General features: G+C 31.6%; 1 protein-coding gene across 1 annotated transcript; it reads right to left on the reverse strand.

Annotated features, from left to right (window-relative positions):
- Positions 1-11628: 11628 nt before the first annotated feature.
- On the reverse strand, positions 11629-12084 carry LOC124932915 (mitogen-activated protein kinase kinase kinase 20-like). Its single transcript, XM_047473628.1, has one exon. The coding sequence runs from the start codon at positions 12082-12084 to the stop codon at positions 11629-11631; it is 456 nt and encodes a 151-aa protein (XP_047329584.1).
- Positions 12085-14581: the final 2497 nt, after the last annotated feature.

Raw genomic sequence — 14581 nt, forward strand, 5'->3', positions numbered from 1 at the left:
TGGAGGATTTTCAGTGCTCTATATTGATATCATTTTGAAACGTTCGTCATCGTCATCCATTGCGTTAAAAGTTAGGCCTTGTTTTCTTTGGGTTTTTAAAAAACTATTCAAAATCAATTTTTTAATCAATCACTTCTTAACAATCACATCACTCATTTCATTAACCAAAATACTAAAATACCATTTATTTTAAATTATATTTTTTATTTTATTCATATATATCAATACCCTTTAAGTTACACTATACACATTTAAATTTGGTGGCTCTTAAAGTTTTAAATAATTTTTTTTAAATATTTTGAGGATATAATAAAGTTATATATACCAAATAAAATATATTTAATATGAAAAGAAAAAAAGAAAAAAATAATTAATAATATAATATACAATTAATAATACTATTATATTTGAAAAATTGGGGGCCAAAGAAGTAAGACCCTATGTAACTATATATGTTACCTTATTGTTGGACTGACCTGTTTGGGCCACCCTTATTTTACTTCTCACACTTTGATGTCATAATTGATAATATAAATAAAATTAGAACTATTTGATTGTATTCTTAAAAAAAGAAAGATTGAAATAGTATTATTAATTGAATGTTTAAGGTTTATGGTTTATAATTTAATATTTACTTAACAATGTTATTTAAGATTGAATGTTTAAGGTTTATGGTTTAAAATTTACTTAGTAATGTTATTTAAGATTGAATTTTTAATATTTACGATATTTATAATAGTAATAGAAAAGTTAAGTAACATATGAAAAACTTAGGACGAAGGTATCGAAGAATATGTTTAACCACTCCCTCATGAGAAGATGTGGGAGTTTGCATGAATTGATAAGCTTGATTGACAACAAAAGCTAACTCAAGACGAGTGAGTGTAAGATAATGTAGAGCCTCTATTATACCCGGATAGAGAAACAGATCAGATAAATGATCACTATCATGTTTAAAAAGAGTGGAGTTAGTAGAGACGAGAGTGTGTAATGACTTTGCTTGAAGCATATTAGCCCGAGTGAGAAAATCGTCAACATACTGACAAAGAAATAAACCATCTTTGTTACGAGTGGATTCCATTTCAATAAAGTAATGTAATTGACCTAAATCTTTTAACATGGAATAGTTTATTTAATTGAAGTATATTTTTTTTGTTAGAAATGATTTAGAGTTGCCTATGAGAATAATATCGTCCACGTATACTAAAATGTATGCGATTATTTGAGGTGCATGACACGTGAAAAAACCCGTGTCGAATTTTAATTCTATGAAATCAAGAGATAGTAGAGCAGTCCGGACAGTAGCATACCAAGCATAAGGAGACTGTTTAAGACCGTATATTGCTTTGTAAAGTTTGCGTATATGATTAGGAAAATCTGGATGGTTGTGTTATGTAATCTTCTTTTAGTAGAGACCCATGAAGAAATGCATTACTAATATTAAGTTGATGAATGAACCATTGATAAGATATTGTCAAAGAAAGAATAACATGAATAGTAGTGAGTTTTGCCGCACGACTGAATGTCTCTTCATAATCAATACATTGTTGTTCATGAAACCCTTTAGCCACAAGAAGTTCTTTATGTCAATCAATAAACCCATAACCTTTATGCTTGAGTTTGAAAACCCATTTATATCCAACAAGATTATGAGATGGTGTACGAGGCATATGAGACCATGTTTTATTCTGAATAAAAGCATTATATTCATTTGCCATGGCAAGACGCCATTGCAGATCCTTATTAGCTTTAGTAAAACACGTAGGTGTAGTAGCGAAAGAAGTGACAATGAGAGCTAATGAGGTCATGAATCATGCTTTATTGCATATGATCATCTAACGAGTAGAAGATTTATGTGTATTAACTATTGTGATAATTGGTTGTGTTGAAGGAACGATAATAGTAGTAGAAGAATATGATATAGTGTTTAGTGATGTTGTGGAGGTCAAAGAGGGTGATGGTGGAGACAGTGAAGTGATATGTGGTAATAAATGTGGTATTGATGAATTAAGTATAGTTATTGAAAGAGATATCTTATTATCTTTAGGTGGTTTAGACAAGTGCATAAGGTCCTTACTTTTAAAAAGAAAAGTGAGTTCGTCAAAAGTGACAGGTTGATGGATAAATATTCGTCCAAATAGAGTGTGAAGACACTTATAACCTTTGTGAGATGAGCTGTAACCAAGTAAACCACATCCAGTAGTATAAAAATCGAGTTTGTGTTGATTGTACGGTCGTGTGAGTGGATAGTAAGAACATCCAAATGTCTTAAAAAAAACATAGTTAGGAGAAAAGTTAAATATAGTCTCGAATAGTAAATGTTGATGTAATGTCGTAGTAGGAAGACGATTGATAAGATATGTGGTCGTTTCAAAAGTTTCATTCCAATAATGTAGTGACATAGATGCACGAGTCAATAAAGTGAGACCAATTTCCGTAATGTGACGAATTTTTCATTCAGTAATATCATGTTGCTACTAGTATGTGGACAAGATAAGCGGTGTAAAATACTATGATGATTCGTTAGTGATTTAGAATTTCTGTATTCTCCTCTCCAATCAATTTATAATATTTTGATTTTATGACTAAACAAATTTTCAACAAATCGAAGAAAGTTAATAAACATATTCAAAACAACATAATTTTTCTTTAGAGTATATATCTATGTGAATTTGCTAAAATCATCTACAAAATATACAAAATAATGACAACCAGTACACAAAAATCCAATAGTAGGTCCCTAAACATCCTAATGAATTAGGTCTAAAGGATCCATATGTGTAGATTTAAAAACCAAAAAAGGTAGTTTATGTGTGCTTTCACATATTGATATGATCCAAAAAAATAGTATTACTACTTGAAACTGGTAATTTAAATTGTGATATATAACTATTGATGTAGTAGCGCTAGAAGGATGTCCAATCGTGAATGCAAAATTTTAGCTAGAGATCGAAAACTAATAAACACTTGTTTATTAGAACATGTTGAAAACAAACATTCAATAGGTTCAATGCAATAAAGTCTTAACTTGAGTAATCCCTTAAGAAGTACTGTCTTCGTATCTCGGTCCTTAAAAAGACAAACATTCAGGTAAAATTCAAAAAACACGTTATTATATGACGAAAATCTCGCGATACTCACCAAAATTTTAGTAATATTTGGAACGTGTTAGATATTACGTAAGTAAAGAGATTTTTGTTGATTTAAAGTTGGGGTGAAAAAGTGAAGGTCTATAATTTGAACTTATATTGAGGTAATGATTTTGTCTTTATTTTATAAAAAACTTTAACTAAAAATCAATATTATATTATGTTTTTGTATTTGTTTTAGTTTAGTTATTTGAAAAAAATTGTTTACAAACTAGTTAAGCTAGATATTCATGACTCAATATTTTGATATGTACATTCTTTCTCTATTATCTAGAGATTTACCTATTTGTTAAAGGACAAAATTTTTGAATTCGATATTAGTATTGAATCTATAGAAATTATTTTGAAAAAGAAGACATCTATCGATATAAAATTACTTTGTTAGTAAATTAAGAGAAAAAAAATATTTAAGAGAAAATCATATAGTGTTATTCCATTAAGGGATATTTGTTTATACAAAACTCAATAGAATTAAAAATCTTCACTAATCTAAAAAATGTACCTATAATATTTCATGCCAGATTTATAATTATTTCCTTTAACTTATATATGAGATGATCAAGTGACATATCTTGAATCAATCTTCACTCTATTTTTTCTCTTCTCTTCGTCAATAATTTATCATTTATTTCCCTAGATCATTATAAAGAATAATTAATCAAATATCAAAAAAGAGATATTATAATATTAATAATCAACTAGAGCTAGAGAGATGAGAGAGAGGGAGCTATGGTCCTACCGACCAACACCTCCCTTCCCAGCTCCCACACAGACAGACGAAGAGAGAGCGACCTCAATCCCGCCGCCAACCGCTCCACCTCAAACAATTTTATAACTTTTCTATTCCTACCTACAACTAGGGATGCCAATTTGAAACCGTCATGCTAAAACCTAGTCAAACCGAATCGATTGGTATGGTTATCCCCCGCTTTGACCGGGGATCAGGACGGATCGGAAAAAACTCAAAATATGTTGAATGAGGTTCGGGGCGGGTTGGTATTTATAGGCACAGAGCCGATCCCCGAACCGAATCGATAAAATATAATTATATTTTTTTTAATAAAAATATATTACTTAATGATGGCTATGACTTATTAAGTGGAATTTGAAAAGACATTTAAAATTTATTAATATATATATATATATTAATATATTCGGGTATCGGGTTTGAGTTTCCAATAGTGTGTAAAAGAGTCGAGCCAGACTCGAACTAGCCCTGTCTCGAGTTCGGCTCAAATTATTTTTTATTGGCTCGACTCGAACTCGAGCTCGATCGAGCTTTTAATATTAAGCTCGAACTTGGCTCGATCATATAACCATAGGCTCAAGTTCGGCTCGAAAGGCTCGAATTTAAATATATTTAAATATTAATTTTTTATATTAAAAAAACCTAAATCACTATTAATAAATCACTAGTTCATCACACAAATATTTCAAATCTTCAATTACATATTAATAAAAAAACTATAATTATTTTGATTTGATTTAAAAAATATATATTTTTATAATTAAATTAATATCAAATTTATTTATTTATTTAGAAATATTATATAATATATATTTTTTAATTTAGAAATATTATTCTGGTATATCTTGATATACTAAAATATTGAAAATCTCATACCTTTTACGTACCAATAATTTTGGTATCAGTATCATAAGCAATAAGCCCATAAATAGTCTTATGAGTATGTTTCAAATTTTGATTAAAAGTAATATATATATATATAAAACATATGATTAGACTCGAAAAAGCTCGACGAGCCATCAATCGAGTCTTACATGAGCTCGAATTTGGCTCGAATCTTAAACAAACTAGCTCGAGCTCGACTCGAATTCGATTTTGACCGAACTCGAATCGAGCTTTGATCGAGCGACTCACGAATAGCTCGGCTCATTTACACTCCTAGTTTCCAATACTCCTCATCCCCGATCCCAAACTCGATCGGGTAATATTTTTTACTCCTATTTCCGACCCCGAACCCGATTTAAAATACCCAAATCCGATCATCGGGTACCCACGGGTATCGAGTATACGGGTACCCATTGCCATCCCTACATTGGACACAACAAAGACGTTGTTGACGGCAAAATCGAAATTAAGGACTTATCCATTTTCAACACTTATCTCCTCTGTAAATGGTGGTGAATATTTCTTAACAAAAATACAAGTCCTATAGATTGTGGTGAAGATTTTGATATATTGATATTTGGAAGATGAATGCTTGCAAGTATCCACTTCTTCAAATTATTGCTAAAGATATTTTAGCAATTCCAATATCCACTATTAAATATACTTTTAGTCCTTCTGGAAAAGTGTTAAGTTCTCACAGGAGTAGATTAACTCTAAATATACTTGAAGCTCTAATGTGTACTCGAGTTTGAAAATATAGGTAATTTGAATATTTATTAATTTATTTATCCTATTAATAAATTTAATATTTTATTCTTTATTTTTATTAGATTTTGATGATGAAGATGCTGAAGAGGAGGATGAAGAGAGAGGTTATGAATTTTTATGATGTTATTAATCAAGAAAATTATTTTGTATTATTATTTATTAATACTTTTTTATGAATGTAAAATCTAATGTTATTAGTGCCAATTGAACATGGTACAATCCCACTAGGTCGTTTTTTATAGTAATAAAATTTTGAGATGATGAAAATGAAAAGAAGGAGGAGGTTATATTTCTTTAATTAATCTTTATAATTAAATATATAATAATACTTCATTTTATTTATTAGTATTTTTTTTATTAATAGAGAATGTGATCCTAACCATTTGAAGATGAAGAATGGAGATATAGTCTATTAGAGTTTATGTTATATTTTGAACACATTATTGTTATCGGAGGTTTAATTGTTTTGGTAATTAATATTTTAAAATTATTATTATTGAATGTTATTTTTGTTTGGTATTTATTTAATATTTTGAAAACTTATAACTCTAAATATATGAATTATTTTATTTTATTATTTATATTTTAAATTAAAATTATTTTTCGATTTCAGTAGTACACCGTGGGGAAACCCCGTTCTCGATCGGGGAGGAGTGGGTAGATTCGAGGCGGGGAAGGTATTGCCATTCCCCGAACCGAACTGCCCCATTGTCATCCCTACATACAACCCCAACCCAATAACATAAGACCATACCCCATCTTCAATCCATACACCTAACCCTAAATCGATTGCCCAACATAACTTTAACCTTAAACTGGTCGCTCACCCTAAATCTAACACTAAATCGGCTTCCCACCCTAACCCTAACCCTAATCCTAATCCTAAATCGACCGTCCACCTTAATCCTAACCCTAACCCTAAACTGACTGCCCACACTAACCCACAACCCAAAATCGAAACCCTAATAAAATCTCCACCCCCTTAGTTGGTTCCCAAGTTAGATAGGATTGGTCATATTTGGCGGTTCTTAAAGGCTCTTCAATTGGACGTTAGCGTCACCCTATTAGATTTGGTGACAAAATCATTGAGTTATAAGAAAGCAATAATGAAAAAATAGCTATCATATGCCTCAAGAAGGGTTCACGCTGCCCTCAAAATATTCACTTGAGCCTTATTGATGCAAGATTATTGTCGTAGTGGTCCAAAAGGCCTCAATATCGCTTCCACAAAATGAGAAGATTCGTAAATAAAAAAGATGCATCATTATGGGTTGGCTCGAATAGACAAGGAAAATTCTGTGTGATGGTGATTACATATTTTGGATCAGCATTCCTCTCAACGTAGAGGGCTCATTTTACAACCTAATTATATAAGGTATAAAACATTATGTTTTTAGCCATAAAGATGATGTTTCGGAGAAGTATAAGTTTTCCAATCTCTCCCTCGATTCAAACCTTGTGGATCTCTATGAACCCTAGAACGGGGTTAACCTCACTACAAATGATCTCCAATCCTTGGTCATAGAGGTCATTTCGATTTAGCGCATTGTTGTAGTTAGGGATCTTTGTGACTCATTCCACTTATTCACGTTTACTAGCAATAGAGATAAAGTAACCGATCCATTTATGGAAATTTGAAGCAATCATAAAGATTAGTAACTCTTGCGGCAACTTGCTAAAAATTGATGAAGCAACGTTGGTTAAAACTAATGGGCCATAATAAAGGTTAACAACACGGGACGATCGATTCCAACTCAGATTAAGATAGAGGATAGAGGTTTTATCTACGATCTCTCGGCTTGGTCAAAATCATCTATAACAGTATCAATTGTGGATAGTGGTCCAACATTGTCGAGATCCAATGAGCAAGGTAGAACACATCAAAATCCACGAATCAACCACGCAACCCCGACCCATAATAAAATTTCTAGACCAAACATCCTCCCTATCCAAACTATCCTCTAACATCCAATCAATCAACCACTATAGATACACTCTAAAGCTAGAACATCACCAATATAGATCACTCCCCATCCACCCCTCATTCTCACACACCCTCCATCCCCACATTTAACCGATTCAACTGTCTACCTTCTCTAATATAACAAATACACAACCTCATTTCTCACTATAACCTATTTGTACAACTCAATCTCTTTTTGACCTAAATCCCAACCTAATATAAACCCCCCTATAATATTCTACACAAGAAGACGTAAGTATAACATGTCATCTAACATACATCAAAACCTAAATCCAAACTCATTGGCACGTCATCCCCCATCGACCACCACTAACCCTATCCTCATCCAACCCCTCTCATCCTTATTATATCCTCACTCATCATTTATGCCACACAATTTCTTCACTTTTTTTCATTCACACAAACTTACCTCTAGTGAACCCTTAATGCAAACTATTCCTCCATATATCCAACCTCAAAACCACTAACCTACATCCCCCTTTTTTACCACACTACCCATTCATTATCGAATCCCCCTAAAGAAACTTTTCTAGTATGGACGATAACACTTGATGTTAACAATTCTCATAAAAGCATTGATGACGAATCCGAAGGAGAATTTGAAGATCTGATGAGTTTTGCAAATAATGTTCACATTGAAGTCATAGATAGCAAATCAAAGGACATCAAATACACTAAAAAAATGTGTAAGGAATGAATTTGCAACTCCGATTACAACAGGGAAACCACGATATCTGTAGAGGCAACTAACGATCGTTTCTGCCCAGTCATCACCTGAAATGATGATTTCGGAACCTCAATCAACCCAAGGTTTGTTATGTTATACAAGAAAATCTCATGGAATGTGAGGGGTTTGAATAACCCTAGAAAAGTAATTTTCATTTTCTCTTTCATTAACTCTTGTAATTGCGACATTATTGTTCTTCAAGAAATAATGGTCTCGAATCTTGAGGAAAACCTCCTTATCGGTTTAACTAGAAGGTAAAAAGTTAAATGGGCAAATCTAAATGCTAATGGACATTCGGGCAGAATCCTTGTTATTTGAAACACATATCTCTTTCAAGTGGAAGAAACTATTTTTGGGGTTTTTTCAATATCCATTAAGTTCAAATGCTTTACCAAATGGAACATCTGGGCATTCGGGATTCTAATACCAAATTCTTCCACAACTTTACAAACTATTAAAGAAAATATAATCAGATATATATCTTTAAGGTAAACGATATTGAGATTCGTCGAGGAAAACTCTATTCGGGATTCCATTCACTCTTTCTATGAGAGTCTTCTCACATAGCTAATTTGCAAGAGACAGATTTTGGGAGGAAACGACTTTAACAAAGCGAGCAACAAAAGTCCACTATCGAACATGATTTTACAATTGAGGAAATTTAGGAATCTAGCTTTATTTTCCTTGTTAGAAAGATTAAGGGGACAAAGAACTCAAACACTTCAGACTTTTTAGTATTGTGACGAGCTTCTATAAAATATTGGCGAAAACTTTAGCTAATAGGCTCAGAGTTCTTTTTCCATAACTCATTTCTCCTAACCAGATATCGTTCGTACAAGATAGACAAATCACCGTCGCTTCTCTTATTGCAAATGAGTGCATTGACTCTATTACTAGAAGAAAGGGGACAAGATGCTTTTGTAAACTTAATATCAAAAAGCTTTTGATCACGTCAGTTGAGATTTTCTCTTTTTTTCTCCTTGAAATATGGGTTTTGGAGTGAAATAGAGAAGATGGATCAAAACTTGTATTATTGAACCTAAGTTCTCAATTCTAATTAACGATACAGTGTCTGAGTTTCTCAATCCTTATATTTGCGCACTTATAATAAAAGTTGACTTAAAAAATATTAATGAATCAAATAATAGAAAATAGATAAATTAATACCTACCTCAAATATAAATTGTCATTAATATTAGTTTAGATCAATTAACTATTGTGAAAATACAATAGAGATATACAAATAACATTGAATATAATAAATTAATAAAATTATCAATAAATAAAATTCATTGTATTGTAAACCTCTTCTACAAGACTATGTCTTGTTTATTTGGTTCATGTTATAGATACTGTTAGGTGGATGAGCGCTATTTGCAATAGAGTTCATGGAAATTGGATGGATTCATAATTATACCGTAATGCCCTTTATCCAAAATAGCTGACTTTTTATAACCTACATCAAAGAAAGAAAAGAAAGAAGGTTATTCAAATAATCCCAAATCAAACAAGGCCGCCTTAGGTAAACATTGATTGATTGGTGATGCTTTCAAATGGTAGCTAGGCTTCTTGTTGCATATGATTAAGAGTTATTTATAATAAATACATTTGGAGTCCATATAAGCAGGAATCGGTATACTGATGCCCTTTATATTTGAGACTTTTCATTTTTTTCCGGTTTTTCCTTTTTTTTTCTTTTTTTTTCTCTTTTTTTAACCGGGGAAGATGATGTTTTCAAACGGACAACTAGTAGTGATTTCAATACTATACGTACTTTCAAATTTATTTTAATTTTTGTCTCTCATTCATGAACCATCCACAACAATTAGGTTATAGGTCTTACTGATTCATATTGAGTTAGAGGAGCCTTCCTTGAATTATGCCCATATGTGACTTGACCTCAGAATAATTGTGTTAGAACTCTTGTAGATATGCCATTTATGTCCTAAAAGTCCTTTGATGCAACTTACTCCTGCTTGTATAACTCTCTATCCCTAAAAAGATAGAATATATAAGAATGATCAAAATTACTTCATAAACAATATTAATATTGTTAAACCATCTAGTTATAACTAAAGCTAGGGAAGAAGGAGGTCAAGAAATAAAATTATAATCTATCGACCAACACAAAGTACCAAGACAAATATTTATTCATTAGTTAAGAAAAACTCACTTTTATTGTTAAGGATGAATCATATGCAACAACAATTCAATTTAATGAAACTTGTATTTTTTGGAATCAAGATGGAATATTTTTCAACTGCAGTATCAAACAAAAAGAAATAATTCATTAGTGATCCATCCATATTGTATGTCTTATACTCCACATAATCTAACAACATAAGTCCTTTGTTCGTATAAAAGAAAATGAAATCCTTAAACTTTATAATTATATTATATGTTAGAATAATTAATTTTAAAAACGATGTATCATAACTTACATTCGCATACGATAAATTGTTCTTATAGTCGAAATGATTGATTGGATCTACGAGCAATACAAATTTCACGGCAATTGGATAATTTGATTGTCGACGAGAGGCGTACGAAGATTGAGTAAATTTTGGTGTATAAAAACTGCACCTTTCATACCATATAAAAAATATACGTATTTTATTAGAAAGGGACATCAATTGTAAATATTATAATTTGAAAAGTAAAGAAAATAATATTTCACTCACCTCTTGACATGTTTTTTAAGACTAGTTGCAATCCAAAACTCTATATACGGATGCCTGCACCATATGGTGAATGAACATGAAGTAAAAGATCATTATAAATAAATTTGTAAGTCTAAGTCTACATTAATACCTTCTTATTAATTATATAAACCAAAAGTCTCTATTTGTTGTATTATACACATTCTTCCAAGATTTCACACAAACTTAATTTATAAATCCTAAAATAAAACAAAAAAGTAATGAAATAACCATATAACAAAAATAAAATTTACAACAAATTTATTAATCAAATACCGTTTAGGAATCAATGTAAGGAAGTAAAGGAACGCCTATGTGCTATTTTGGGCGGGAGGAGGATCGTGGCTCCTACCGACGATGAACGGATGTTGTAGAAGCATATTGACGCTCCACCTTTTCTTAGGAGCTTTAATTGTGCACATCTTCCAAAAATCGAAAACATCTTTGGACATTTTAGTCCGCTTTATTATTTTAATAAGTTTTTGGTTCATATTTTGGCATTTCCATTGCGGAATTGATGTGATCATCTCAAACAATGAGCATCCCAATGCCCAAATATCGGTAGAAGTATCATACTCTCCATCATTTAATGATTCTGGAGGCATATAGTGTGGCGTCCCTATAATCATCCTTGGAAGATAGAGGGGCTGCATAGTAAAACCAAAGTCTCATATTTTGGCCTTCTCGTCGACCATTAATATGTTTTCGGGTTTTATATCACAGTGGACGTATCCACTCTCATGAATATAGCGCAGACCCTTTAAAATGGAAAGTGTATATTCCTTTGCTTCAATTTCAGGGATTCCTTTGCATTCGACGGTCTTTGATGATTGAATGCGGTGGTGCAAAGTGCCGCCCAATGCGTACTCCAAGAAGATATTAGTAAAAACTTTGGTGCCTTCAACGGTGAAATCATAACCGAATAAACGAATTATATGAGGGCATCCTTTAAATTTCGAGAGAATGTCCCTTTCGTGTAGGAGAGATGAATCTTTGTTCTCTGCAGATTTAACTGCCATTATTTTAATAGACAGACAGAGACAATGTCCTTCCAATGGACGGGTCAGATAGACAACTTCATAGTTGTCTTCGCCCAATTTCTCGAGTCTCTCCCACAAAGACATTATTATTCCTTCAAAGTAAAAAATAATTACGATTAAGAGAGAAATAACGAAATATTTAAATACATAAACAAATACGTAGAAAAAAATAATCACATACCAATTGACGCAATGTACCAAAAAATCAGAACTGATTGAGTTGGGTGTTTTAGATATTTTGAGAAGAGAAATGTGTGTAATGAATTTTTCTTGACTTAACTGGGATAGTATTATATAACTAGGTTAAAAAAGAAATTGTGATTTATTAAATAAAATAGATTTGAAACAATAAAAGCTAATTAGTAGTAAGAAAGATTTTATAATAAAAGATTAATAAAAAACCATAAAATTGTAATATTGTTATTAAAAAATAGAAATATATAATGATAATATATATTTGAGGGTATTTTAATAGTATAACTAATAAATTTAAAAGGATAAATAATATTTAATTATATTTAAATAAAGAAAAAGAATAGCCTAAAACTAATTGTAATATTTTCTGACCGCAAAGGCTTGTTTGATTTGTTGATCAAACATGGCAAAAAATGGTTTCATAACATAATTTCTTTCACAACTGGCCGGAGACAAAGATTCTTACAGAGAGAGATTGAAACCAATTTCCTCTTAGTTTGTTTGGCGTTGTCTTATTAGATCTAGCTAGCTGTTTCTCTCACGAAAAATTTTGCAAGATTGAAACGAGTTTCTTCTTCGTTTGGCATTGAAGGTAAGGAGGTAAAATCAATTAAATTAAAGTAGGATTAATTTAATTGATCGATCTCTATATGGACGAATTTATGTAGGGGTTCAGGTGGACTTAAACCCACCCGGATTTTATTTTTACGGTAATTTTTTTTTTAATATAATTCATTATTTTGTTTATTTAGTTATTAAAAAAATAGTAAAACTTACCTTTTTTTTTTAACCGTTTTATCCAAAATTTTCTCGTTATTTATTTTAGCTAACCCTAAATTTTTTGTAAGTCCACCTCACCACCGAATCCTGGATCCATCCCTATATCTATAGCTTGTTACTTGTAACTGTTTTATTTTGAACACTGAATAATAATAATAATGTCACTTCAAGCCTTGTCCAAACAATCCCAGATTAAACTAGGCCTTGCACAAACTAAAAAAACCCTCCTTCAAACAAGCTAAGTCTTAAGTAAGCAAATGTCTCATTCAAGGGTAAAATAAAAATAACTAACATTGATGCTTTCAAATGGAATATAGGGTTCTTGTTGGACATGTTGAATTATTCTTTAGGATTTATATTTTTTTGTGTCTCTTCTTTAGGGAGGTGTTTCAATTATCTGTATTGATATCATTTTGGTGCATTCGTCATGGCACAAAAACTTAGTTAAGAGATGCTAGAGATGCATTCCGCAATCTCAAAATGGTTGGGTCAGATAGTGAATGAAATATGTACAGGACATGTAACTATAAAATTATTCGATAGCTATGACCTCATAGATTCTTAAGACCGTTTGGTATCCTAGAATTGGTAAGACACATTATTTTTCTCTTTATATATGCATACACTAAGAGCTTGGTTTTATGTGGGGTTATTTGAAAAAATAAAGTAACGATAATTTGGTATTTTAAAAATATGAAAAAATCTTGTTTTTGAATTGGTCAAAATGGATAACCATATTTTGGTTTTATTTAATCATAATACGTATAAGGAAGCTATTGGTAAACTACTTATACCTAATTGGATTTTTAAAACTAAAATCTCGTTTTTTTGCCCCAAAACGATTTGGATCAAATCAAACATCATCCGCGAGAAGGAACAGTATGTAGATTGGACTAAATTGGTCTGGTCACCAAAGGTTATCCCGATACACCAATTTGTCCTATGACTTGCATTTGGGGAAAAGCTAAACACGTGCAATCACATCAAGAAGAATATGGAGATAAATGTTCTTTAGTCAAACTCGATATCGAGAAAGCATATGATCATGTTAATTGGGAGTTTCTTTTTTATATTATGGATAGAATGAGTATGAGGGAGAAATGGATGTGATGGATCAGATTTTGCGTATCGACGATGAAATTTTCTATTATCATGAATGCGAGTTCTCATGGTTTCTTTGAGAGTTCAAGGAGTTTAAGATAAGGGGACCCTCTGTCCCCTTTATGATTTGTTATTGTCATGGAAGGCCTCTCTAGATTGATGTCGTTTGCTGAGGATGCAGGTTTGTTTTGTGTGGTGGAGTGTGGTGCGAGACGATCTCTGTTCTTTATGTCTCATTTATTATTTGCAGACGACACTCTTTGCATGATTCATGCTACTAAGAGAAATGTCAAGCACCTTCGTGATATTATTGTTGGGTTTTGCAACAACAAAACTACGGATTTTCTTAGAAATCAAACCTGTAGCAAATCAGTTTCCAAATCGTCTATGACGAACAACAGATTTACCAAGAGCTAAAATAGCACAAAGCAATAAACGACAACACAATATACGTGGTTCGGTCAAAATCGACCTACGTCCACGGGAAGGATAAGTTTCACTAAAT

Source organism: Impatiens glandulifera, chromosome 1, assembly GCF_907164915.1.
Source record: "Impatiens glandulifera chromosome 1, dImpGla2.1, whole genome shotgun sequence".
In the NCBI taxonomy this organism is placed as follows: Eukaryota; Viridiplantae; Streptophyta; class Magnoliopsida; order Ericales; family Balsaminaceae; genus Impatiens; species Impatiens glandulifera.